Genomic DNA, 27,812 nt, shown 5'->3' with positions numbered 1-27,812 from the left:
TATATAGGGGTGCGTTAAAATGACAACACTCTTAAAATGACACTGTGACACCACGCTAGACTGCAATATTATATATGCTAGACTGCAATAGTATAAACGCTAGACTGCAATCTATAGATTGCAGTCTAGCGTATTGGATATTGCAGTCGGGAAAAATTGCAGTCTAGTGTATTGGATATTGCAGTCCGTGAAAATTTATCCTCGAGCAATTTTTATGATTGCCACATGACAGCTTATTATTCGTCCACGTGTACAAATGATTAGCTAGGAATGGTGGTATGGTGTTACTTTAAGAGATGTTGTCATTTTAACACAATCATATATATATATATATATATATATATATATAGAGTTGTGATCAATGTCGAACCCTTCTTAAAGACCGAACTAGAGACCAAATCTCATCCATCCATTAATCACATCTAATGGTTATTAATAATTACATATTATCTTATTTTTTTATTGATAAAAGGGTAATTTTGGAAGATCAAATCTCTCTTTCTCCATCCTTCCTTCATCTCACTGTTGCCTTCCCTTTGCTACGCCACTACTGTCTCGGAGAAGGATACTGCTCCCGATCCTCGCCCCAGGATGGATATCCACCGCGAAGGCCTCCAAAACCCTGTTCTGTATCAGCGGAGCCGGCACTTTCCTGCCTTTGCACCATAGATTGTACGCTATTCTATGAGATTGAATTGCGGAGAAGCCTTTGAAGTTTAGGAAACAGTGTGCGAAACTGATGCAGGCAGGGTCCCTCTCCTTCACTGCCCTCAAATCATCAACTAAAATCCCTAAAATTAAATCGTAAAGGATGTCGCTGGGGAGGCTGTGGTTGCTCAAATTGATTGAGACGTGATTCGCGAGAGCTGATTCTATCGAATCAAGGCACAAAATCGAAGTATAATAGTAGCCAGATAAAATCTGTTCCTGCTCAATATCTAATCTGGCCTCCTCCTTCATCTGTAGCCACAAATCGGCAACCAAATCGTTTTTGCTTGTACGCGATCGGTGAAATTAAGTCTACAACAGATGGTGTAGTTGTTGTCTGTGGTAGAGAAGATGAAGAAACTGCTGAGCGGTGTGGAAATCGTCATTATTTCGATTTCGATTTTACTTCATTCAGCTAGGCTATAACTTCATTCAGTTAGATTATTAGTTCATTCAACTAGGTTATTACTTCATGATTTAATTTTCTATATTACTTCATTTGACTAGGTCATCACTTCATTCAAATAGTTTCATCACTTCATTCAATTAGGTTATTAGTCTAAAATGATTCTGGAGCAGACGAGGAAGAGTGATCACTACTTCATTCATACGGCATTTGCATCATTCAACAAGTATATCACTTCATCAAAAGATTTTTATTTCATTGAACTTCAAGTGCGTTAGTACTTTAGTTCACTCTCTTATTATGTGAGGTTATAACTTTATCTGTGGGGTTATAACTTTATCAACATTGACATATGAATAAATCATAATAAAGAAAAAAAATACTTCGTTTTAAAACACTCCATATAGTCAATTCGCTTTAAAGTAATAATACATAATAATGAAGTAAATCACAGTAAAAATGAAGTAATAAAATATTATAATGAAGTAACATCTTTAACTGATGTGTTGTTTGCACATTAAAGTATGCCATCAATTCGACTCTTATTGAACTAAATTGTTGTTATAACACATTAAAATGAACTAAATATTCTTTTTGATAAAATAGTAAATTGATAAGATGAAGTAATAAATTATGATAATAAAGTAATATAAATGATCTGTTTTCCTATATATATAAATTATGCGAAAATTAATCTTTGATTATCTAATCTAATCCATCAAATTCAAGATCATGTGGTCAAGATTCGGTCTCTAGTTCGGTCTTTAAGAGTGGATTTGTGGTTAATAAGAGAGTTGTGATCAATGTCGAACCCTTCTTAAAGACCGAACTAGAGACCAAATTTGGGCCACTCATTTTTCTTTATCTTATGGTTATGATTAATTTAGAATTAATTTAATATTTTATTAAATAAAAATGTTTTTAATTAAATTTTTTTTTGAATTTTTTTTTTGAATTTTTTTTAAATTTTTTTTAAAATTTTTTTTAGAATTTTTTTTATTCGATAAAAACTTGCTGGAGTAAATAATGAACTATATTCACTACATAATGAACTAAATGAATGTATGTTATGAAGTAATTTTTCGCACTTATTATATACTGAATTTACATTAATTGAAAGATAATTATGTCATAACACATTATGAAGTAATAAACTAATAAAATGAAGTAATAAACTAATGAAATGAAGTAGTAAACTAATGAAATGAAGTAATAACATAACTGAATGAAGTAATAAACTAACGGAATGAAGTAATAAATTAACGGAATGAAGTACTAAACTAATAGAATGGAGTAATAACAGGACTGAATGAAGTGATAAACTAACGGAATGAAGTAATAACCCTAAACTCAACTGAAAGATAATTATGTCATAACACATTATGAAGTAATAAACTAATAGAATGAAGTAATAACATGACTGAATGAAGTAATAAACTTACAGAATGAAGTAATAGCATGAATAAATGAAGTAATAAACTAACGGAATGAAATAATAGCACGACTGAATGAAGTAATAAGCTCATAACAATAACATGACTGAATGAAGTAATAAACTAACGGAATGAAGTAATAAACTAATGGAATGAAGTAATAGCATGACTGAATGAAGTAATAAACTAATCAAATGAAGTAATAGTATGAATAAATGAAGTAATAAACTAACGGAATGAAGTAATAACACGACTGAATGAAGTAATAAGTTCATAACATACATTCATTTAGTTCATTATGTAGTGAATATAGTTCATTATTTACTCCAGCAAGTTTTTATCGAATAAAAATTAAATTTTTTTTTTTTTTTACATTTTTTAAAAAAATTTAAAAAAAAAATTTAAAAAATTTTGAAATTTAAACATTTTAAAAAAAAAATTTTAAAAAAAATATTTTTATTTAATAAAATATTAAATTAATTGTAAATTAATCATAACCATAAGATTAAGAAAAATGAGTGGCCCTAATTTGGTCTCTAGTTCGGTCTTTAAGGGTGTATTTGTGGTTAATAGAAATGCATTTAAATCCAGAAATGCAGCCCAAATCCTTGCCCTAGGATTAGATGATCTAATGGTCAATAATTAACCAAAAATACGGAAGGTCATAATTAAGTAGTTTTAGGTCATATTATAAGATTTGGGTTTATGTCATGTTAAGATCATTTTGGGTCATGCTTTGTTAGCATGACCTAAAAATAAACTAACTATGACTTAAAAATGCCCTACGTATGGACCACGTGTAAAAACACGGAGGGGTAAAATAAGAAATTTCTAATTTTACGTTACCAGATTGCAGTGTTGTTCATTGAACATTGCAATCTTACCACAACAATATTGCAGTTTACCACGACTGCAATATCTAATACGGTAGACTGCAATATCTAATACAGTAGACTGCAAATCCGTGTTTTTTCACGAAATTTAATCCCGGGCGTCCATAGATGAGATCTAACGGACTATATTGGTGGTATGGTGTTATCCTAACTATGGTGGCACCCTAGTGCACCCCTATATATATATATTATATATATATATATATTAGTAAAAAAATTACAAATATATCCACGTTGTAATTTTCAGGTGATACCCTAATTTGACACAGTATACTATATCGAATGCTGCACACAAAATCGAGAATTGTATGTGAATAGGGGTTTTTCTATAGAGCAGTTTTTTTTTTTAAAACATGCCTCTATAAGACAATATTGCTAAATAATTACTCCATAAAAACGTTCTGTTTCCGGCTTTAATTGATAGTGCATAGAGCTAAACAGTCTCTTTTAATTGCCTAGTAAAAGGAATTGCAAATTCTCAGAATACCTTAAGAATGATCACACCTCCTTCAACTTTTGCAAAAAAAATGCCAATTCATCAATAATTTCAACTACTAGCTTTTATGTACACAAGAATACCTGAAACAAGAATAAAGAGACACGAAGTTCGATCAGAAAATTTTCCGCAGCTTCAAAATCAACCAGCAGTAAGTTACACTAGACTACTAGTGCAGAGAAAAGATTTCAATAAGTTGATAGTTTTCAAGATAAACAACCTTGCGATCCAAGCAGCAGCCTTCAAGCTAGAAACTAATCAGAAGAATCCATGCAGAAAATTTGTGAGCTTTTACTGATGTCCAAAATCATCAAAGTAGTTGTAGTTCAGCACGGCCAACTAGTTTGATTCTTGAGGGAGACTTAATTAGTGGTGCCAAAGATTCCATTATACTGGAAAATGAGGGCCGTTTCCAGGGATCGCTGCAGTTTTATTGATAAGGTCAGTATGAGCGGTATGTTCAGCTGGGAACTAGTCTACTTTTGGAGTGATATACTCAGTCTAGCGACTCTTCCATTATACAGTTACAAAACTAACCATTTATGTGGATCACTTTCTTTTCTCATGCTTTGCTCAACTTTAGGTGACATTATGGAATGTTTATGTGTATGTGATGGTGTGTTTATGTATGTGATGTCTAACATGCATCCTAGGAAAGAGAGAATTCATTTTTCCATGCAGTTTCTCTGGTTTGCATCTGCCCAAACAATGTAACTTCTACAATTTAGCTACTAAAATAAACTTGTACATTCCAAACATCAAATCAAACAAGATAGCATACTCACTTGGCCCAGCAGACTACAATTATGTCTGCAACTTGAGGATTCATATCCTCAGGAATTTCAAGCCTCTTTCCCTTAAAACCAACTGCTCCTACAACCTTTATGACAAAAAGAGAAGTTAAATTTTTGCTTGGGCTCAAACCGAATGTTAAGAATGTTGACAGCAAGAAAAGAAACAACAAGATTCTCGCGAGGGACTTAGTGGATGCATTATTTAGATTTCCCCTGTAGAATGACAACCACACATCACCTGCCGACTTGTAATTAACTTAAAACATTAACATTAATAATCTTGCCACTGAAAACCTCTTCCAGTTATAACTAAAATAGAACACGCATACAATGGTGTGGCTCTGTAGATGTAACAGTGAGTACCAGTTACAATAAGCATTATTACAAAGTATGAGTAACTAAATTCAATCGACTTTTTCCACTTCCAACAGGTATTTTGCAAAACTGTGAATTTGTTAGTATCTAGCAACCAACATGAAAATGGACTTGACCACAATTATTTATGCCTTTCAAAGCAAGTTCACCAACCTGTGCAGGATTCAAGTTGCCCCATGGTTGCTGCAAGGTTGCCAGCTCCCACAGAATCACACCAATACTGTATATATCTGATTTTTCATTTGATGGTTCATCGCGGAGGACTTCAGGTGCCATCCACTCAGGCTATCAGTAAACAAAATTAATTTCTTATTAATTGATGAAAACTCTCCAAACAAGAAAAAGCTCATGGCATCAGATCATTGCAAAATTGCAGGAAACTTACAGTTCCATCAGCTGACTTGGAAGAAAGAAATGTGTTTGCTTTGAAATGGGAAAGACCAAAATCACATACCTGATGCAGATATTTTATAGGTGAGGTTCCATGCAAAATAAATGAAATAACTTAAAAGGGTAAACAAGATTGGTTGACAGAGGGAAATCCTGTATGAAGGAAGACACATTGAGTTATAATGTATATGCCTACTTGCTTCAAGAATACGACAATATGTGACATGCATCACACATTAATCACATGGAGGCTATTACATGGAGTTAATGTTTCAAGGTTAAGAAGAAATCTTAGCTTTTATTCCTGAAAAATACACAGGTTAGAATCGTTAGATACTTAGATTAATGTATAACCATGTCCAAACAATATTTTCACATACCAGGAACCATGCCCATAAAAGTCTGAAAGCTTCATATAAGTATCACTTATCATTAGAAACAATAATGAACTCACAAACAATAGTACAACAGTTAGTATTGGATCGTATCCATAACATGTCTATCAACCCCCTTAGCTTTATATCATGCAGAAGTATCCATCTTTTAGATAACCCATTTTTCATACCTTAACAGTATACTTTATATCAACTAAAAGATTAGGAGATTTCAAGTCTCTATGAACAATTGGAGGGTTGTGTTTGTGAAGATAATTCATCCCCTTTGCCTGTAGGAGAAAAATTATCACTTGTCAAATCTCCAAAAGTATTAAACTGAAAAGATGGAAACGAGGCTGACGTGGAACTTGATTATAACAAAGGAGCTGCTACAATCCTAACAAAGCAAATTGAACACGCACCACATCATAAGCCATACTCAACCGACGTCTCTCATCTAACACCTCTCTCGCACCACGTTTATGCAATAGCCTATACAGGGTACCTCTGGAGAGAAAAACAAATGCATAAACAGTTAGAACACTGAAAGAGATCTATGATAACTAAAGTATTAACATCTGGAATTCAAATGAAACAAATACCTGGATAAATATTTTGTTACTATTGACAAGTTTGGTGGCTCTGTCACAGCTCCCATGAGGAGCACTATATTTGGATGGCGCAATCTTTTCATGATTGCCACCTGCCCCAGTGAAAAGATCAAGATAATATCATATTGCACAAAGGTGGCAGGTTGAAGCAAAGAGTAGAAAGAATTGGCATGTACCTCTCGTAAAAATTCCTTGAACCTTTCCGCATGAAAATCTTGTTCCATAAGAATCTTGACGGCTACATCCTGGAAGATACAATCTCTTGAGAGATAAAAACTTTTAATATAAAATACTGAATATTATTTAGGGAAAATAAGATACTCAGAAATTACACATCACAGAAGCACAGGGCATAGAATCAAATTTCCAATTTAACAAGTGTGACCAGCTCAAGTCACAACAGCATTAACATGCAAGGTCTTTTTAAAGATTAGAAGGATGGATATCATACCGAATCATTCCATTCAGCACGAAGAACTGTACCAAAAGAACCTGTAGATGAAAATCATTGGGCAAACAATTAAGAAGAATACAAGAGTGCCATGTTCTCCAGTTCCCTAAATATGACAAATTAAGAATATTTTTGCAACCACAAGACATAAGTACCTACTCCGATCCTCTCCTTTATAACTAGATCGTCCCAGTGAATCTTCAGCTCTTCAATATCAAAGGCTAGTTCAGCACTTGATTTAGTTTGAAATAGCATATTTCTTCCATTTCCTCTGGGACATGGCACAACTTTATGCCGGACTGGAGGGGGAGGCTTTAAAGGTGTTGAGCCATTTACTTTACCTGAGAGTTTAAAGCATGTTGAGCATTAGATATTTGGGAAAGCAACGGTTATAGTTTAGGACATGCACCCAAGAGTTTGTGTTTAAAGCAACATAAAAGAAACTTCCTCCTCATTACTTAAGCTCGGAGGAGTGCCCGTACTGTCATCATTAATCTTCTCTGGTTGTCTAGGGTATATGGAATCACCAGCACCTGCATCAGTAACAGATCCAGCTATCACCACCCACCCCAAAAAGGAAACAAGGAAGAGGAAAAGAAAAAAGAATTTAAAAGAAGGAACTTTTTAATACTCAAGGGCTAAAGACACTCAATCCATAGAACTGACCAATAAAATCAAATTACACCAATTAAGTAACTAATAAGTGCCAAATCATGTGTCATCAACTCAGAACAGGAAAGAATAAATGCTTCTCTGCATGAAGCAGGATTTAATAAATACTACTGATATCTACCACATGTGCCATTTTCAGAAGTTACTACCTAATAAATTCAGGTGATAGTTTTTTTATAGTTTGTAATCAAATTATTTTAATGTTGAGATTGTCTACTGTATTAATAATATTATTGACGTCAGGATTATTCTTTAAAAACTTGTTAGAAATATAAGAAAAATGAATAAACAGAACACAACTAGAGGGTAAAAATTAGTATTACATGTGAATATGTGATGCACGAGCAATGCTAGTATACTTGAGAAAGTTGAAAAGGTAGTGATATAGGCATATAGCCAAGGGAAGGCTAGCGAGACTTGCCAAAAGATAAAGCAAACACAGGAAGGGTCAATTTTATAGAAAATCACCTGCTAATGATTCATCAAATATTTGGTTAAGCGATTGATATTCCAAGAAGTACTGTTTCGCCAGCAGCCTGAAGTCAATTGTAGGCTCCACCTTCTTGGATCGCGGATAACGCAATGGAGAAGAAATGGAGATTGTAGATGGACCATTTGACATAGAATCAGGTTCACATAAGCATCTTGGTTTCTCAATCACATCAATAAGATATTCCCTGATTTGAAACATGATTAAGACAGTGAGCAACCATACACCTCAAATGAATTTTAGTAACAGCACCAACACAACATGCCAGTAAATTAGTCTTTATATCTTTAGGATGTTCAGACACGACACGTGGAGAGTCCATTTGTCAAATTTCCCTTCAACTAATAGAACGGCAATAACCAATAAAGTAAGAGCATACTTAGAGGTGACATCACTATCTAGAATTTACCATTAGTATATGAATAAAACAGAGCAGCTGTACTCAAACAGTTCGCTCATATTCAGCAACAATACGAAAGTAATTCTAATGATCTTTTATAAGCCTCTGTAATGAGAAACTTCAGTTTTGGATATAAACTTGGGAAGTTTAGCTGGACTAAATGAATGCAATGCATCAAGGAATAAGAAATACCTGTCTAGCTCAAATCGAACCAGACATGAGGAACCATCTTCTCGATTACAAAATTTACATCCTTTCGCAATCCGACAAGGTAATCTAATAAAGTCGGCTAAAACCTGCCAAAATAATAATATTAATAATAGATGAGGTGCCATGGAAAACTATTTCCAAGAGACATCTTCATTGTCAATTTTGTCTTCTCTAGATTCAGTTTTACTACTAATATTTTTTAAAGCAAAGAACTGTGGACATTCTCTTAGGACATAGCCGAGATAACTACTCGGTATATAGGGTATCTAGGTCAAATACAGGTCTGTTAGAACTAAGAAAGAGTTAATTTTGAAAGGAAACAATAACAAGTAACTTCAAATTGTAGAGAGCATACTTAGAATAACAAGGATCTGTGCTTGCAGAGGCCGACAGACACACTGCCAATAGGTAGAACAACAGACCCCAAACAATCTTTCAAGTTATCACTATGTTGTTTCCATATCTGATTTAAGTCGTCTTCCCCATTAGAAGCTGCATGCCTTAGAAAAAAGAAAGCATAACAACACAAATCAATTTGCTGGAAAGCTTCAGTAGGAACTTCAAGTGCTCACCCCATACGATTGCAAACTATCTTTGCACGCTGGTCAACAACTTCCTTTTTTTTTTTTTGATAAGTAAATCAATTTATTTCATATCAAAAGGAGAACTTACAGAACAACATGGGCATACCCATGTGAGAAGGGACCGAACAACCCTCGGCCTTCACAAAGCGAAACTCAACACCCAAACACCAAACGAAAAGTACAGGGCAAAGAAGAAAATGGTACTATCTATGTGCAATGGGCCTCATTAAAACCTTCCTTGGCCAAAAACCCCAATCGGGAAAAAAGACCGCGGTAAGGAAAAAGAGTACCCGGAGAAAGTACCATTTGTTGCTATCTAACCAGTTGCACATGCACGCCGAGGTAAGGGCACGCAAGCAGAGAGTGCAATCAAGGACTATCAGGCAGGTGGCTGAGCACTTGATCATGTTGAAACTTAGCATAGAGAATGCCATAGGTCGCCTCCTTAATCTGAAAAAGAACACGTGCACAATCAAACCTCTTCCCGTCCATAACAGCTGTATTCCGCGCCAGCCATATGAAATAAATAGTTGCCGGGAGAGCAATCCTTCTAGCCACTTACACAATCCGGGAAGGTCGGCCGTCTCGGACAAACCACTTGATGGCACTTTTAATTGTTGTAGGCCGTCGCCTGAGCCCCAGCCATTCCCGAATGTCCTCCCATACAGTCCAGGACGTCCGACATTTAAAGTATGGGTGCTCAACACTCTCCTCTTCTCTCGAGCACAAGCTGCAGGTAGTGTCGATGTCCTCCCAAGTTACACGGTCTCGTGTAGTCAATCTTCCTCGCATGGCTAGCCACGTAATAAAAGAGTATTTAGGCGGGATAGTATTGTGCCATATATATTTTGCCCAAAAGCGGCGATCCTCTCTAGGTCGGACCCAGTCGTACGCTTCTTTGGTATCTTTGATGGTATTCCACCGAGTAAGGAGTTCCTCTGCCTCTTGCCTCGAACTTCGACCCACCATAGTATCTTGAATAGAGAAAACATGCTTTATCAGTGTCGAGTCTACTTTGACTCTAGGTTGCCAATCCCAGAAATCCACATATCTCAAGATCTCGGTGTGAATCCACTTTATCCAAAGCGAGTCTTCCTTGGCATGGATGTTCCACAAGATTTTGGCATGCAGCGCCGTGTTCCAAGCATCCAGGTCCCTAACTCCAAGGCCGCCTTCGATCTTCGGTAAACAAAGATCTTTCCAAGCAACCTTCGCATGCTTGGATCCCCAAAGGAAATTCCTTGCAATCGTCACCAACCGAGCCGTCACATTGTCCGGAATGGGGAAAGCTTGGAGCTAATACGCTTCAACACCCTGCAAGCAAGATTGAATGAGTTGCAATCTACCCGCATATGTTAAGGACTTACCGTTCCACTTCTTCACAGTGGTCGACATCTTCTCGATTAAGCTTGAGTAGTCGGCCGTCTTTAGTCTACGAGAAGCCAAAGGGATACCCAAGTATATGACTGGTAGATGGGCTACGGGAAAGCCAAAAATGTTAATAATGTAGTCTCTAGCCGCATCAGTCAAAGTTCCTGCCAAAAAGATATTAGATTTGCCCCGATTAACTTCAAGGCCTGAGCAGGCCGAGAATTCCCTCATCGAGTCAGCCAACACCCGCATCGAATGGTTGTCACCTCTACCAAACAACATAAGATCATCAGCAAAAGCTAAGTGAGTAATACGAAGAGAGGCGCACCCAGGGTGGAAGTTAAACCCGCGGCCTCTAGTTTGGAGGGAGAGAAGGCGGGAAAGATACTCCATACAAAGAATAAAGGAGTCGGGGACATAGGATCACCTTGCCTAAGTCCCCTCTTACCTTGAAAGAAGCCATGAGGGCTACCATTAATCATGATCGAGTAGGACAGAGAGGTTACACATTCCATGACTCTCTCCACAAAGATGGGATGAAAGTTGAGGCCAAGGAGCACGTCCTCAAGAAAATCCCAACAAATCGTATCATACGCCTTGCGGAGATCTATCTTAACTGTACATCTGGGCACCGTTCTCGCTCTATCATATCTCTTCATGAGCTCCGTGGCCAAGTGAATATTTTCCATTATGTTTCTCCCCGGTACAAAGGCGGACTGAGCCTGATTCACAAGCTTAGGCAACAACGAGTCCAATCTCCTTGAGAGGATTTTGGTAATAATTTTATAAAAGACGTTGCGACAAGCAATAGGGCGAAAATCACTTACCTGTGGGTTACATACCGTTTTGGGGATGAGAGCAATGGCCGTAGTGTTGAAGCTTTTGAGAAGGTGTCCCGACTCAAAGAACTCCGCCACAACCTCAACAATCTCCGCCCCGATAGTTGCCCAGTTTTTCTTGTAAAAGGCCGAAGAATAACCATCCGGACCCGGAGCTTTATCGTCTTTGATCGAAAAAAGGGCACCTTTAATCTCGTCGTTTGTTACCGGCCTGATGAGGCCGTTTGATTCTTCATTGGTGAGAACATAACCATGGTGAACCACCTCCGGGCGTAACGGCACCGCTTGTTTAGGGGTCCCAAAAAGGCCCTTGTAGAAGCTAACAAAGTTCTCGGCAATGACATCTTGATCCTCCTCCATGCCTCCCTCCGGCTTACAAAGAAAAGAGATAGTATTCCTTGTGTTGTTCGTTCTCACCATGGCATGGAAGAAGGCAGTGTTTCTATCACTCAAGAGCCTGTGTTTCAGCCCGGCCTTTTGACTGAAGTAGATTTGCTCTGCTTTTACTAGGAGCTCCGCCTTTTTCTTAAGGACGCGGATCTGCTCCTGGAGAGCCGAGTTGGAGGTGTCCTACTCCGCTTTGAGTTGAAGGTCCTCAAGGTTTTTGGTCGCTTCCTTCGCCCTGGTGGAGATATCACTATATTCCCTGAAATTAAAATCTTTAAGTACCTGCTTGAAGGTCTTTGCTCTTTGGAAAAGGATGTACTACTTGGTGCCTGTAACCCGGGTCTGCCACTTCTCTTCAAGGAGTCCACCGAAGTCAGCGTGATCCATCCAAAAATTGAAGAATTTGAAAGGCTTTGGAGCAGCACGTATATCTCCAAAGATTTTCGTGACCACGGGTTAATGATCCGTCTGGAACCCGGACGGCAGGAACTTCGTATTAACAATGTTGGCAGCATCAAGCCACTCTTGGTTCACCATAGCCCTGTCGATTTTGCTAAAAACATGGCCGTTTGTCCAGGTGAAGGCACACCCAGTCGAGGTTACATCTTGAAGGCCCAAAATGGCACATGCTTCAATAGGCCCATCCATCTCCCGATTATCTAGCTTCCTAAAGCCCCGGCGTTCATCTACATGCATAACTGCATTAAAATCTCCACTGACAAGATACGGCATTCCCTGCAAACCAAAATCAACCAAAGAGTCCCAGAGAGTCTGCCGAATATCTGGTGAGTGTAAACCATAAACAAGAGAGAAAAGGAAAGAGTTCCTAGAACGAACACACCTAATTTTTGTATGGATAACTTGTTGTTCCATAGAAGATACCTCTAAATCCGATGTTTGAGGGTTCCAAAGAAGGAGCATCCTGCAAGTACCATTTCTATCTGCAATAACAAAAGTGAAGTTCCAAGTTGAAAAGTACCTGGCCATAAAGGCGTTTAGATTGGAGATTTGCATCTTGGTCTCCACAAAGCCCATGACATCCACTCTATTTCGCTTTATAAAATCCGCAACCACCGGATGGCGCTCCGGCGGCTGCATTCCCCGCACATTCCATGTGGCGATGATCATTGGGGTGGCGGTAGGAGATCGGACACACCCAAAGGGCGGTTGTTACAAGATAAGGATCTTTTATACTTCTCGGTCTTCTTCTTGACCGAAGAACCAGACGTCACCTCCTTCCTCGGGCCGCGGCTTTTCGACCGATGGCAGACGCTAGGCGGGCTCGATCGAGGCTCGGAAGACTCAGCCAGCGTCTGTTCAACCACCGCGAGCCCCTCGACCACATTCTGGAAGTCCACGGCGAGGTTTGTGGGTAGAACTTCCATACGGCTGCTACCTCCCGGATTCACCAGGCCTTGCTCGACCGACTTTCGACCTCCCCATTTTTTCTTTTTAACTATAGTCGAGGCCATTGCATCAACAAGGAGGGGATATTCAAAGGGGTCAACGACCGAAGTAGGCTCTCCTCGTCGAGTGACATTCTCGTCGTGGCCCTGCAGGTTTTGGTGGCGGTTAATATCCTCCAAGCCTTCGCAGTCCGAGTCTTCCACTCGGTAGTCACGCATATTCGCAACGGTCATCTCCATCGGGGTGTCGGCAACCACTGTCTCTAGGTGCGGAGCAGTATCAACATCCGGGTTGATGTTTTGAAGCGCTTGGAATCGATTATTGATCAGAGGACCCGCACTCGTAGAAGGGATGTCTCCCTTGTAGGCATTGGCTTGATTATTCCCCGTCGGCCTCGATTCCGCGTGCGTGATCACCGTGTTTGGTTGACCTAGCGCGCCACCATTGGCCGAACCCCGAACGGAGGTATCCCGTCCTCTGATGGGATCTTTGCTTTTTCCCGTTGAGAGTGGACGGGAAGGATCCCGCCTCCTATTTTCCTATCGAATCCTCTCCCTTTCCGCCGGACCTGGGCAGCCAAGCGTGACATGGCCGATGACATGACATGTGCGGCATATCTTCGGTAAGTGCTCATAGGTAATGCGTTGATGAAGAGAGGAGCCATCCGGGAGGACAAGCTCAATACTTTCCCGGGGTCTTTTTCCAAATTAAGGGTAATTTGCACCCTCGGCCCATCAAGGGATTGCCGCCGAATTGTGGTATGATCGACATCCACTGGTATGCCAACTGCCGAGGCAATCTTTTGAACAACAGATTTCATCCATAAGGTCAGGGGTAGATCTGGAATACGAATCCACACCGGGACCTGGAGTTTGATGTTATCTTCAAGATTAAATCCTTCCGGCGTCGGCTGGAGGATTAGGGGCACGCCAAACACCGCGAATGGACCCTTATTCCGCACCTTCTCCAGATCCGCGTACGTGCGGAAGCCGAATAGAATCCAGCCTTTGCTGTGGTACGCCACATTTGTTGGGACACCCCATCGCAAAACCAGGTTATAGACTGCCGCTTTACCTGGAAACCTGCCAGCAAATTTCCCACACAAAGACGGACCCCATACTTCCCTAATAGGTTGGACGTCATCCGGAGTTAGAAAAATACTAGACGTGTTAGCGTTAATACCTTCTTCGGGAATCAGCGTTCGGGCGACTAGGCTTGAATCCGGATTCAGCGATTGGCTCTCAGCCAACCAAGCGCGGCTGCTTTTTAGTTGAAGTTGGACGTCAACCTCAGTCATTAGTTCATCCTCCGATTTATTCCGAACAGCCCCATTCTCCGTGGATTGAAGGGAGATCTTGAAGAATTCAATAAGCGATGCAAGATTGTACTGAGCGCCTCCCATTTTGCACAGATGCGTGAGATGAACGTGCTTCCTCAACGGAGGATTGGGGTCCATAACGTCTAGACTCCAGATCTGAAACACAACTCACAAACAACCACAACCAACAAGAACCTATATCCAATCTTTGCCCACACAAAGATGAAGGTAGCTTGCCGAACGAATCACACAAGAGAAATAACAGCACAAAACAAACAAGGCGAAACAAGACTAGCCAAATACCTCTCAAATGCGTGTGAGAACCTCAAAGGAACCGGCCTCTCTTGATCCGGTCGGTGCCAAAACGATGACAGTCAACCTCAAAGAGAGCGTTGCGATGAGCACGGCTTGATGGCAGTAGGTTTTACCACATATGGCAGCGGCCGCGGCTAAAGGCGTAGGGCACCCTCAGGCGAACCGGCAGTACTCGACCACCAAGAACCTCCCCTCTCCGATCAAACGAAGGGAGGGGAGGTGCGGAACCCCGCCCGATCTTTGTCAACGGCGAGACAGCGACAACAGCAGCGAGAGTGGCTGGAAAAAAAGCTTGAAGCGGCTACAAGAACCCAAAGGCGGCGCCGCCGAGACCAAACAAACCCTAACCTAAAACCAGCAAGGAGGCGGCGAAAAGGGCTTCTAGAGAAAACCTAGAGAGCAAAAAACTCAAACCCTTTTAAACTAAAGCATGGGTAAACAATATTTATAGTCGCACAGGCCCACCCCCGAAGGGGCCCCTTACTCCAGAAACCCTAGTCGGCAGCATTCTATGGTGGGCCCGTACCACCACGTGTCCGTGTCGTAGGATTTTTTGGGAACCATGTTTCGACTCTTGCACCCGAAGGCATGAAGAACACGAGCCCGAAGGCCCGAGAGAGACACCGAGGGCTCGGAGGCCCAAGGGATTGGACGCGAGCCCGAAGGCCCACGAAGGACACTGAGGGCCCGGAGGCCCAAGGGATTGGACAACGAAGGGCACAGGGCCCGACGGGAAGCACATGCGCGAAGCATGATTCCGGGTCGAGGCCTGTTAAACACCGGGCCCGAAGGCCCGATGGAAGACACCGAGGGCCTGAAGGCCCAAGAGAAGGACAGGCCCGGAGGCCCACGAGAGACACCGAGGGTCTGAAGGTCAAACGGATGGACGGGCCCGGAGGTCCACGAGAGACACGAGCCCGAAGGCCCACGCATGACGCACGCCCGAGGGCGCACGGTAGGCGCACATGCACGCAAGCACACATGAGCGCCACCTCATGGGGATTAAAATCCCCACAAGTTGGCTCCAGAGAGAATCGATCCACTGACCTCTTGGACGGATAAGGATTCTAGGCGGCGCCCATCACCATTGAGTCAATGGTGCTCCTTAAAAACTAAAGCATGGGTAAACAATATTTATACTCACACAGGCCCACCCCCGAAGGGGCCCCTTACTCCAGAAACCCTAGTCGGCAGCGTTCTATGGTGGGCCCGTACCACCACGTGTCCGCGTCGTAGGATTTTTTAGGAGCTATGTTTCAACTCTTGCACCCGAAGGCACGAAGAACACGAGCCCGGAGGCCCGAGAGAGACACCGAGGGCCCGGAGACCCAAGGGATTGGACGGAAAAGAGCCCGAAGGCCCACGAGAGACACCGAGAGCCAGGAGGCCCAAGGGATTGGACACCGAAGGGCACGAGGCCCGACGGGAAGAACATGCGCGAAGCATGATTCCGGGCCGAGGCCCGTTAGACACCGGGCCCGAAGGCCCAAGTTAGGGACGGACCCGGAGGGCCGAAAGACGCGAGCCCGGAGGCCCATGAGAGACACCGAGGGCCCGAAGGCACAAGGGATAGACGGGCCCGGAGGCCCGAAGCACGCGAGCCCGAAGGCCCGAGAAGGACGCGAGCCCAAAGGCCCACGCAGGACGCACGCCCGGGGGCACACGGTAGGCACACATGCACGCAAGCACATCCACTGACCTCCTGGACGGATAAGGATTCTAGGCGCCGCCCATCACCATTGAGTCAATGGTGCTCCTTAAAACGACCTCCTGGACGGATAAGGATTCTAGGCGGCGCCCATCACCATTGAGTCAATGATGCTCCTTAAACTAAAGCATGGGTAAACAATATTTATAGTCACACAGGCCCACCCCCGAAGGGGCCCCTTACTCCAGAAACCCTAGTCGGCAGCGTTCTATGGTGGGCCCGTACAACCACGTGTCCGTGTCGTAGGATTTTTTGGGAGCCATGTTTCGACTCTTGCACCCGAAGGCACGAAGAACATGAGCCTGTAGGCCCGAGAGAGACACACCGAGGGCCCGGAGGCCCAAGGGATTGGACGCGAGCCTGAAGACCCACGAAGGACACGGGGCCCGACGGGAAGCACATGCGCGAAGCATGATTCCGAGCCGAGGACCGTTAAACACCGGGCCCGAAGGCCCGATGGAAGACACCGAGGGCCTGAAGACAAAAGGAAAGGACGGGCCCGGAGGCCCACGAGAGACACCGAGGGCCCGAGAAGGACGCAAGCGAAGGCCCACACATGACGCACGCCCGAGGGCGCATGGTAGGCGCACATGCACGCAAGCACACATGAGCGCCACCTCATGGGGATTAAAATCCCCACAAGTTGGCTCCAGAGAGAATCGATCCACTGACCTCCTGGACGGATAAGGATTCTAGGCGGCGCCCATCACCATTGAGTCAATGGTGCTCCTTAAAAACTAAAGCATGGGTAAACAATATTTATAGTCACACAGGCCCAACCCCGAAGGGGCCCCTTACTCCAGAAACCCGAGTCGGCAGCGTTCTATGGTGGGCCCATACCACGACGTGTCCGTGTCGTAGGATTTTTTGGGAGCCATGTTTCGACTCTTGCACCCGAAGGCACGAACAACACGAGCCCGGAGGCCCGAGAGAGACACCGAGGGCCCGGAGGCCCAAGTGATTGGACGCGAGCCCGAAGGCCCACGAGAGACACCGAGAGCCCGGAGGCCCAAAGGATTGGACACTGAAGGGCACGAGGCCCGGCGGGAAGCACATGCGCGAAGCATGATTCCGGGCCGAGGCCTATTAGACACCAGGCCCGGGGGCCCGATGGGAGACATCAAGGGCCCGAAGGCCCAAGGGAGGGACCGGCCCGAAGGCCCGAAGCAAGCGAGACCGAAGGCCCACGCAGGACGCACGCCCGGGGTCGCACGGTAGGCGCACATGCACGCAAGCACACATGAGCACCACCTCATGGGGATTAAAATCCCCACAAGTTGGCGATAAGGATTCTAAGCGCCGCCCATTACCATTGAGTCAATGGTGCTCCTTTGGTCAACAACTTCCTTAGTTGTGATGCTACTAGATGATATGGTATGAACCTGGTTTTGCAACTCTCTCAAGCTAGGATCACCATGTCTATCAACTACAATTACTTCGACAGAAGACATAGTGGCAGGATCAACGGCCTTCATTGATTCAAGAGATGGAATTCGGCCACTTTCCTGAAGGTCCAGACATATGGTACCATACCGTGAATGAAGTAAAACCCATCAGGTATTTTGTCGGAGTATGATAAACAGCCATTTACCTGAAGAAAACAAATATATGAATTTGGACATCCCAATAAAGTAGAAATATGATACACAATTTATTCTACTCATATCATATAACATTAAAGTAAAGCCACAATAAATGTGTTGTGTGAATATTATTCAAGACCTGTGGATATCCATGTTTCTTTATGCAGTCTTTAACCTAGATTAATAGCCATTCTCCATATTACGTTTACATAACTCCCAAATCAGTTGATAAGTATCATTAACAATAATGACGACAACTATGAACTACGTCACATAACAGTTCCAAATGATTCCGAATAAAAAAAGACGATATGGTCCTTACTAAAGACTAAATACCTGGAAGCCAGAGCAACTTCACCTTATACACAAATCACTTATTTCAATGCATATAGTAAGCGACATAAATTACCAACTAAGATACGACAAAATACGAAACTGTCAGGCTCAATTTTGGTTATATTATGTTGCGATTTGGGTAAACATACTGTAATTGTATTTAGTAATGACGCAAACACTTTCTATCATAGATATCAGATGTCATTATAACAAGATCTTATTTGCTTGCGGCAATCGACATCCCATTTAGTTAATTGTCATATACTGCATTAATGTAGATGCTAGTGTCTTGGTTGGACATAAAGGGGAATACATCAAACTCTTTATTTTCAATTTCAAAGATACAGATCAGAAAAGGTTAGAACAGACACTAAAAAGACAACTAACAACATACACTTGGGATATTATATTGCAGTTCGTCTTCATAAATCTAACGACAAAAAGATTCTGGTTCTGATACAATATCAACATCTTCAAAAGGTTAGACTAGCTATCTACGGGTATCCTTTTTCACAAATACTTGTTTCTCGAAAATTGATTTTGTGATATAGACACATGCAAGAAGCAGGTGACTACTCGAGTTGTGAGTGAAAATAAACACACCGAACGTCGACAGCCCAGAATCTAAAATTAGTAAATGTTATAAACGAGAACTTGTATAAACGCAATAGCAAACCACCGGTCACTACTCGAGTTGGTGTTGCCACTAATATCCCTCATAAAGAAGTGTACTAAGTTAATACACTCAATAATGTTTTCAAACTATAAGAACTAGGTCCTGGTTTGTTCCAACAACTGTCACTTCCCAATTTATCTTTCACTGTCTAAATGGGCTTTTAAACTTCAGGAACATGATCTTTTAACCCTAGAGCTACTAATATCGTTCACATTACCCAGAATCGATCAGAAATGGCCTCAGCTGAAGAAGAAGGGCGGCAAGCAGATTCATCCGGCACCGGATCCAACAAATTAGGGTCATCAGCACAGGTAGCTTCTGAGGAGAGTCGGAGAGCCAAGGCCAGCTGCAATTGGTAGCTCTTCTCCGTCTGCAGCGCCCAGCTCTTACGCAAAGACGAGCTCCCGGCTCCCCTAGCCGACGCTTCTTCCGCCTTAGCCCTGAGGTCGGTGTCGTCGTCGCTGAAATGACTCAAAACCCCATCCGGATTCGAGAGAGAGGGCGGGAAATAGTCCCCCGATACGGAACCCTCACCGAAGCTGTTCCCACTCGATTGCCTCTGCAACCCGAAGGAGCCGGCAAACGACGTCGGTCTGATCCGGGTCTGCTGCTGCGAAACCATCAGCTGATCGATCGTGTCCAAGTCGTAGGCGGTGGCTCCTCCGAGTTTGTTCTTGTCTCCGGAGTGCGATTCGTAATGGTAGGGCTGCGGTGGCGCAGAGTATTTGGGGCGGGTCGTCGGGAATTTGGCTCAGCAAAGTGTAATTGGATCATCGGCCGGGAAATTCCATTGGAATTGAGGCAGTAAATGCATGAGATTGGAATTCATTGAATTTAAAGCACAGACATGGTTTTAATTTCTACGGTCGTTGGCTTTCTGGTGAAGATTTTGTTTGTTCTCTGCTTCTCTTCTACTTTCCGCTTGCGATTGTCGGAAAGTGGGATGTTTCAGTTAAATGGAGTAATCCTATTATTCTTCCCGGTCAATTTTCAACCTTCACTGCACCAAGGCATAGTTTGGTAGCCACTTTAATCCTAGGTTGATAAATTATCATGCATTTGCAGGTTATTTGGTATAGCATATTTCAGTAATCGTGAAAGTACATGTATGGAGGTTGGCCAGTTAACAGATAGTCATAGAAGACTAAGACCCTACTTGGTATGATGGAATGAAATTTCTACTTTCATTTCATTCATTTGCTTGATAAATTTTTTTCTTAAGAATCACTATTCCATTTCCCATAAATAGTCACTCCATCCGTTTAGCTAATTTCATTCTAATTTATTTTCCTTTCTTTTTTATTTTAAATTTTACTAAAATTATATGAATATTATTTTATATTATATTTAAATTTAATATCATCATAAATTTATAATAAAACTAAAATTTAAAACTTTTTAATAATTGAAATCAACACACACACACGCACACATATGCACACGCGCGCTCTCACACACACACACTAACACATATGCACACACACCCACACCACACACGCACACTCACACGTATGCGCACACACCACCACGGAACCACCAATTGTTGGGGTAAATCCAATTCTCATACAAAATGTTTACACTTGTTATAATTTGATACAAAAAGTTTCAAGTTTACATAATTAGTACAAAAAGTTATCTCAACGTTTAATTTTAATACAAACAGTTACTACAGCACTAACTCCGTTAATTAAGTGCTTATGTGGCATGTGACTCATCAACTAAATAAAAAACAAAACAAAATTCTAGATAAAAACTTTTCAACTCCCATAAGCAACTCTTGACATTCTTCAAGACCACACCAATGAACCAAGAGCAGCATTGCATCCACTTTTCACTGTAAAACTTCTCTCTCTTTATTTCATTTTTTTTGTCAATCTTTTTGTTCTTTGTTGTTATTTCTTGTAAAAAATTGTGTTTTTGTGTATTTGAACCATTAAATTTTTTATGTTAAATGAAGTATTGGTTGTAAAAGTATATGAGCATAAACTTGTGCATAGGGCCTAAAGGATTATGGAAAAAAAATTAAAATATGCAGTTAATTTCATAGCCTTCCTCAAATACGCTTATTATTGCATGCACTGTATATGGACGACATGATAGAGCCTTCTACTTTGAGTTACAATGAGTTCAATATTCTTTAAAAATAGTCAGATTTAAGTATAGTTATTATTTGCTTAAAAAATGTAAGAGTTCAAATAGGAGCATATATATATATATATATGCTAATCAGTATGCTTAAGTTTTTGTGTTTTTTTATTTTTATTTTTTATAGGTATAAGATGGATGGAGATTTGGGTTCAGATTCTGATATTGATATCAATCTTGATGAGTTAGATGATATTTTAACATTTGAAGATAGTGATTTCGACTTAGTAGATGATATTAATATTGATGAATTGAATAATGGTGTGGATGTCATTCCTCTTTATGTTAATGTTTGAGAGGATGAAAGGAATGGAGATGGCAAAGATGGGATGATTAATGAATCTGAGTTTGATGAGAATATGGATAAAGAAGATGAGATTTGGGCAGAAGGTGAAGGTGAAGGGAGTGGGTCTGATGGAATGATAAGTATTCATTCTAGTGATGAGGAAGCAAGAATATCAAGATGGCATGTATTTAATGCTAAGAAGGATATGAAAGACCCAAAGTTCAAGCATGGAATGTTATTTACAAACAAGGAGGTGTTAAAGCAGGCTATTAGACAATATGTCATTGTTAACAAGTACAATGTAATGGTTGTGAGGGATGAAAATGATAGGGTTAATGCTAATTGTTTAAACCGTGAAGGATGGATGATCAGAGCATCTACAAATAAGAAAGAGAAGGCAATTCAGATAAAGAAGTTCAAGGACAATCACAAATGTGTTTTAGAGATTCCGCAGAGACATATCACTTACAAATGGTTGAGCGAAACTTACAAAGAACACCTACGAGCAGACCCCAAATTCTTTAATAAGTCATTGGCTCATCAACTTGAGGTAGACTTTAAAGCAAAGACTAGTAGGTCAAAGCTTTGGAGAGCAAGAAGGCATGCTTTAGAAAAGGTTATGAAATCTGAGGTTGAGCAGTATGGTAAAATCAGGGATTATGCAGAGGAGTTGAAAAAATTTAACCCCAACAGCAGTGTCTTTATAGGGACTGATCATCTGATTTTTCAGAACATCTATGTATGTATTGATGCATATAAGAGAGGCTTCTTAGCTGGTTGTAGGCTTTTAGTAGGATTAGATGGTTGTTTCATGAAAGGTGGATACAAAGCGCAACTCCTTGTAGATGTGGGAATTGATCCAAATGATTGCATATTTCCGATTGCATATGGAGTTGTAGATGTTGAAAGCAGAGAATCATGGACCTGGTTTGTGAGGAACTTGTCTATCGACTTAAATATTGAGAATTCAGGCTCTTGGACATTTATGAGTGATAAAGAAAATGTACTTTCTAGTTGCTTTGTTTTATGGATTGATTGTCTCTCTATACTAACTTAATGTATTGTGATACAGGGACTGATTGCTGCTCTTGATGAACTTATGCCACATGCGGAGAAAAGATTTTGTGGAAGACATCTCTGGAAGAATTTGTGTAGGGCAACAACTATAAAAGGTGGCCCAGAACTAAAGGATTTGCTATGGAATGCAGCAAAGACAACCTATCCTACAGAATACTATAGGAGAATGGCTCTCATGAAGAAAGAAGATATCTAAGGCATGGGAGTGGCTAGAAAATAAGCCCCCTGAGAATTGGTCCAAATCACACTTTAGGGGTTTTTCAAAGTGTGACATTCTCTTAAATAACCATAGTGAAAGTTTCAACAGCTATATTTTGGAAGCTAGAGATCAACTAATTCTTACAATGTTAGAAGTGATTAGAATGAAGTTGATGAAAAGAATGTTTTTGAAAGGGAAGGTGGCTCATAAGTACACTGGGGCTATTTGTCCCAAGATCATCAAGAAGCTTGATAAGTATAAGGAATTGTAGAAACTATATGTGGTTGATCTGGATGCTCGGACTTGTAGTTGTCGCCAATGGCAGCTTTCTGGAATTCCGTGCCAACACACCATTCCTTGCATCTTACAAGAAATAAAGAATCCAGAGGAATTTGTGCATGAATATTACAGCTTAGATAGATTTAAGGCTGCATATGGACATGTCATAAATCCTCTTAGAGATATAGATGACTATGAACCAACAGGTTATCTCCCGGTGCAACCACCTCCTGTGAAAGTGATGAGAGGAAGAAAACAAAAGTGTAGGAGAAAAAAAATAGATGAGCAGGTTTGTAAGGTAGCAAAAGATGGAACGAAAATTTTAGGCAATGCAGGACAAGTAAAAGGAAATTGTTCTAAGTGTGGAGGTCAAGGCCACAATAAAAGGACCTGTGGTAGGCAAGCTTCTCAAGCTTCTCATTTCATGGAAATGTTAGAGAAGATCAAAGTGAAGTATGTGTAAGCATGGTAATGAGAAGAAACAAGCTGCCGGTGAGAAGGAAGAGTGCTAACACTTCACAAGAGCATCAAGAAATATCAAGTCAACCTTCTAATGTTGAAAATTGAGATGATCCTGCTCTCCATGTTTTGAATGTTGATTTCATGGCTATTATCCTTTTTTTGAATGACTGTTTTGGATATCAAGTCAGCTTTTGATATTGTTGTTACTTCTTGCTACAATATTAGACATTTTTATATTGCTGTTAACTTTTGTTGCAATGTTGGAAGGTTTCATATTTTGTTGTCAATTTTTGTTGGATATCAAGTACTAAGTACTAATTTCTTGCTACAGTCATTTGTCTTCTCCTATTTTTTTTTTTCTAATATTATGGATTTGATTGTGATTTTAGTCATGTGTTATTGCTATTTTTTTTGGATTTTTAATGTAGGAGATTTGGAACATGGTTGCTTTTGATTAATTTAAAGGTTATGAAAAAGCTTCAAATTATTGGTAGGAATTGGACTTATAGTTGTATAAAAAGATGATATCTTTGCCCATAATGTTGTGCTGAGATGCTAACTTACATCTGGCTTTATAAAATGTCTGGTTGGACTCTATTAGCTATACTTTGATATTTCTATGGTAAAATGCATTTGTCAATTATTAAGTATATTATGTTTGCTTATTCTACTCTAACAATTCTCCCTTATGGAGCTTTGAGTTCATCTCTAGCAAAATGTAAGATGAATGAATGGGAACTTCAAAGGCAATGCGAATTGGGAAGCAGCAGCCTCTCTGTTATGCATTTGTTCCTTCTTTTTATATTCACTTTGGTGTATTTTGATGAGTCACATGCCACATAAGCACTTAATTAACGGAGTTAGTGCTGTAGTAACGGTTTGTATTAAAATTAAACATCGAGATAACTTTTTTTTACTAATTATGTAAACTTGAAATTTTTTGTATCAAATTATAACAAGTGTAAAACATTTTGTATGAGAATTGAATTTATCCCCAGTTGTTACAAGATTCGAGAGATAAGTAAGTAATGCATAACTATGAATTATTAACACCTTAATGCAATAGAACCGATAGGTTTGTGACTAGGTGTGAAGAAAATAGATCTTAAGAACAATTAGGAGTTACATCATTTACTCCACTTGCTTATGAATTTTGATGCAGAAGATCTAATGAGTAATCCATGGCGTGAATGATTCAATAGAAGGTTTAAGATTATAATTGTGACTGTTTTAGTGAAATTTGAGTCATAATTGAATGATAGTTTAATAGTTGAATTAACTACACAGTGAATTGATATCATATCTCTTCTTTATATTTTCTTTTTAATTGTTTCAAATCTAGTTTTTTATTAGCTATCTTTATTTGTTATTCTGTTAGAATTATTTATTTTTGTTTGATTAGTTAAAGTAGATTCAAGTTATATGGGCTATAGACAAAACAAGATGTCTAAGTTGTAATAGTACTTAGAACATAGATATTAATCTTCGTGCAAACGATAATCATATCCTTAATAAAATAACATAATTCACTTATAGTCTTATTTTAATGTTAATAAAATGTGAATTAAGCTTTTACACCTGTCTCCGCCAACGGTGCCATATTTAACCTCAAATAATCCTTGCACTATTGTCTAATTTCAATTAAAAAATATAAACTTTCATGTACTTGTGTAATTTCAATAAAAAAAATATACACTTCCGTTCACCTGAAAAAAATATCGCACATTATTGAATACAGACTAGTTCTTGTTATAAAATATGCACATATATGTTGTTCCTATTCCAATCTTGGTTGTTTTAGCAACTTGGATTTAATTTTTTAAATAAACGGCCCACCTAATTTTATTGTTGAAACTGTCTATTGCATGATTCCAAGTCATATCACAAGTGACAAGTGGGTAATTTGTCTATGTATAAGTATTTATACTAGTAGCAAGTAGATAGCGTGGACAGATCAAAATCGTGACCAGTGGGAATAAATTGGCATAAAGAAAATGTCTATTAAAATGGGTTAAAGATACTTTTGATTTATCATACCTTTTGTGTTACTGATGTAACGTGACATGAGACGATATAATATGATAAGTCTTGTTGTTTTAATAGAAATGACCAACTACAAAAAGCATACTATCTTAAATTATCATTTATCCTTTATATTTTGTTCATGAAAAGGATATTATCGGCAGTTTGAGTGACTAACCTTCTTATTGTTTTTATGATAAATACATAATGTATTGATTTGGCCAATTAATATCCAAACGATATGAAACAAAATAAATCATTAAAATTTTCCGGTTTCTCGAAATTCTTATGATCCTTCCGAATTTGACGTTCAAAATTATTATTTTGAAATGCTACGTGTATTTTCACATCAGGTTCTAGCGATTCTGTTAACTTTTAATTACCGAAATTTTGGTTGGTACATTTTATCAAGATCTAGTTTTTTAGATATTAATTAAAAAAAATGAGATGATTTACCATAAAATAAGATAAAAAATATATAATAATCGAGTATAATTTATTTTGGTTTAGCCCATTAAAATACACCTACGACAAAAAATTATGTTGAAATTCATTTGGATTTTATTACTATTTTCACTTTTACATAAATAACCTAGGTAAAATTAAATTTTACAACAAATGTATCAGCTGGTTTGCCCGAGAGGTTAAGGGGGAAGACTTAAGATCTTCTGCACATAAGTGCGCGTGGGTTCGAACCCCACAGCCAGCATTTTTTAATATATGTTATTTTTTGCTTTATATATTTCAGTAAAATAATTTTTTGAAGTGACTAATATCTTTAAATATGTGATGTTTAAACACCATTGAAATATTAGGAAACTATGTTGGGCCGATGGAGCCGGCCTGATCCAACGGCCATGTTACATAAAATTAATTTGGAAAAGGCCTATAAAGTTTGAGGATAAAGTAGTTGGGCCTAAATATATTTTTTATGGCTCTACTATTTAGGAATCCTCTAAAATCCTATAGTTTAGAGCCTTTCCATGTCTACTTGTTCCAACGAATAAATAAAGGATCATAAAAGTAAAATTATCTATGAATCTGAGGCATCAAAGTTATTTAGAGAGATCTACAAATGCAAAAGTTGAATTTTAACTACAACGAATCAAAGACCCTCATTTTGAAATTAAAGAGTAATGTGTATTGCATTATTTAATAATCAAACAAAAAAGTATATAAATGTAAAAAGCAGTTTGACTGGAAAGCCTATGAAGATAAGTAGCATGCCGGAATACGACACTCTCATTCCGTGTAATCTCCCTCGTGTCATCACGTGATTTATTTTGTCGAGGTTTTCTATCTTTGTTTATTTCTCTTTTAATTAAGTATATATAGATGCTTTGCGTCATCAAATTTAAATAAGAATGGAATCTGATTGCGTATGACTCACTTATACAGATTTTATATATACTATATTGTGTATATTAAAATATACTATTATGATCTAATTAAGATTACGAATTTTATTAGAGATAAAAAAATCATATATAAATTTAATTAAAATTTTAATTTTATATGTTAAATGAATTCACATCCTACCAATAGTTTATCCGTATCATTTAAAAAAGAAAAAAAAAACAAGAAATGAAGTAAAAAATGAAATAAACAAGAAAACACAAAATTAAAAAAGATATAATGGGAACTCACAATTTCCAGCTTCCACGATAACATATTTTTCACTAAGTTAGATTTTGATTTTGATTTTCCATCTTAATCAACGCAAGTTATTTATATTCTTTAATAAAAGCTCTTTCACAAGTGTGAAACATATATATCACACGTCCAATACACAAACACTTATGGTGGGTTGAGATTTTGATAAAACCTTTATCATATGTTTGATTTTTGCAGCAGAGAATTTAGCAAATCATTGATCATTTAATGATATTTTTAAACATAAAAATTGAAATATTTTGATTGGTGGGAACATAAGCCAGCGTCGCTGCTCAATTTCATTCAATAGCACAATTTTGGGCTATAAATTATCAAGGAGTACATATAAAAAAACAGAATGGTCACGTCACGAACAAACAATATAGAAGCAATTTAGATGGTCCACGCACCTCAAGAGAATCAAGTTATGGAATTATATTGGGCAGCAATATCTGACAATCT

At 39.5% G+C, this 27,812-nt stretch overlaps 1 protein-coding gene, 1 non-coding gene and 1 pseudogene across 3 annotated transcripts; 2 read left to right on the top strand and 1 right to left on the bottom strand.

Annotated features, from left to right (window-relative positions):
* Nucleotides 1-5,332: 5,332 nt before the first annotated feature.
* Nucleotides 5,333-20,018, bottom strand: LOC148932334 (serine/threonine-protein kinase CTR1-like; annotated as a pseudogene). The gene is made up of 14 exons (XR_016135884.1): nt 19,445-20,018; nt 17,976-18,223; nt 9,276-9,319; nt 9,059-9,203; nt 8,686-8,789; nt 8,072-8,280; nt 7,390-7,485; nt 7,087-7,272; nt 6,932-6,972; nt 6,657-6,725; nt 6,472-6,572; nt 6,292-6,376; nt 5,491-6,159; nt 5,333-5,390 (listed from the first exon to the last, which is right to left on the bottom strand). The product of XR_016135884.1 is annotated as a serine/threonine-protein kinase CTR1-like (transcript).
* Nucleotides 20,019-21,506: 1,488 nt separating this feature from the next.
* On the top strand, nt 21,507-23,676 carry LOC125194266 (uncharacterized). The gene is made up of 5 exons (XM_089065066.1): nt 21,507-21,599; nt 21,672-22,661; nt 22,731-22,807; nt 22,917-23,088; nt 23,206-23,676. The coding sequence occupies exons 1-5, from the start codon at nt 21,507-21,509 to the stop codon at nt 23,674-23,676; spliced, it is 1,803 nt and encodes a 600-aa protein (XP_088921192.1).
* Nucleotides 23,677-26,323: 2,647 nt separating this feature from the next.
* On the top strand, nt 26,324-26,406 carry TRNAL-UAA (transfer RNA leucine (anticodon UAA)). Its single transcript has one exon. It is a non-coding gene; the product is annotated as a tRNA-Leu (tRNA).
* The last annotated feature ends 1,406 nt before the right edge of the window (nt 26,407-27,812 follow it).

The sequence above is a fragment of the Salvia hispanica genome, chromosome 2 (genome assembly GCF_029641045.1).
Source record: "Salvia hispanica isolate PSC_SH4W2 chromosome 2, Shi_PSC_v1, whole genome shotgun sequence".
Classification (NCBI taxonomy): domain Eukaryota; kingdom Viridiplantae; phylum Streptophyta; class Magnoliopsida; order Lamiales; family Lamiaceae; genus Salvia; species Salvia hispanica.
This window is presented reverse-complemented; position numbering and strand designations above follow the sequence as displayed.

Bases quoted from the DNA above. Each gene is read 5' to 3' on its own strand.
- LOC125194266 (XM_089065066.1), top strand. From the start codon at position 21,507: ATGGATGGAGATTTGGGTTCAGATTCTGATATTGATATCAATCTTGAT. The intron at 21,600-21,671 runs GTAGATGATATT...AATGTTTGAGAG, and splicing joins AAGATAGTGATTTCGACTTA to GATGAAAGGAATGGAGATGG. The intron at 22,808-22,916 runs GTGTAGGGCAAC...GCTCTCATGAAG, and splicing joins AGACATCTCTGGAAGAATTT to AAAGAAGATATCTAAGGCAT.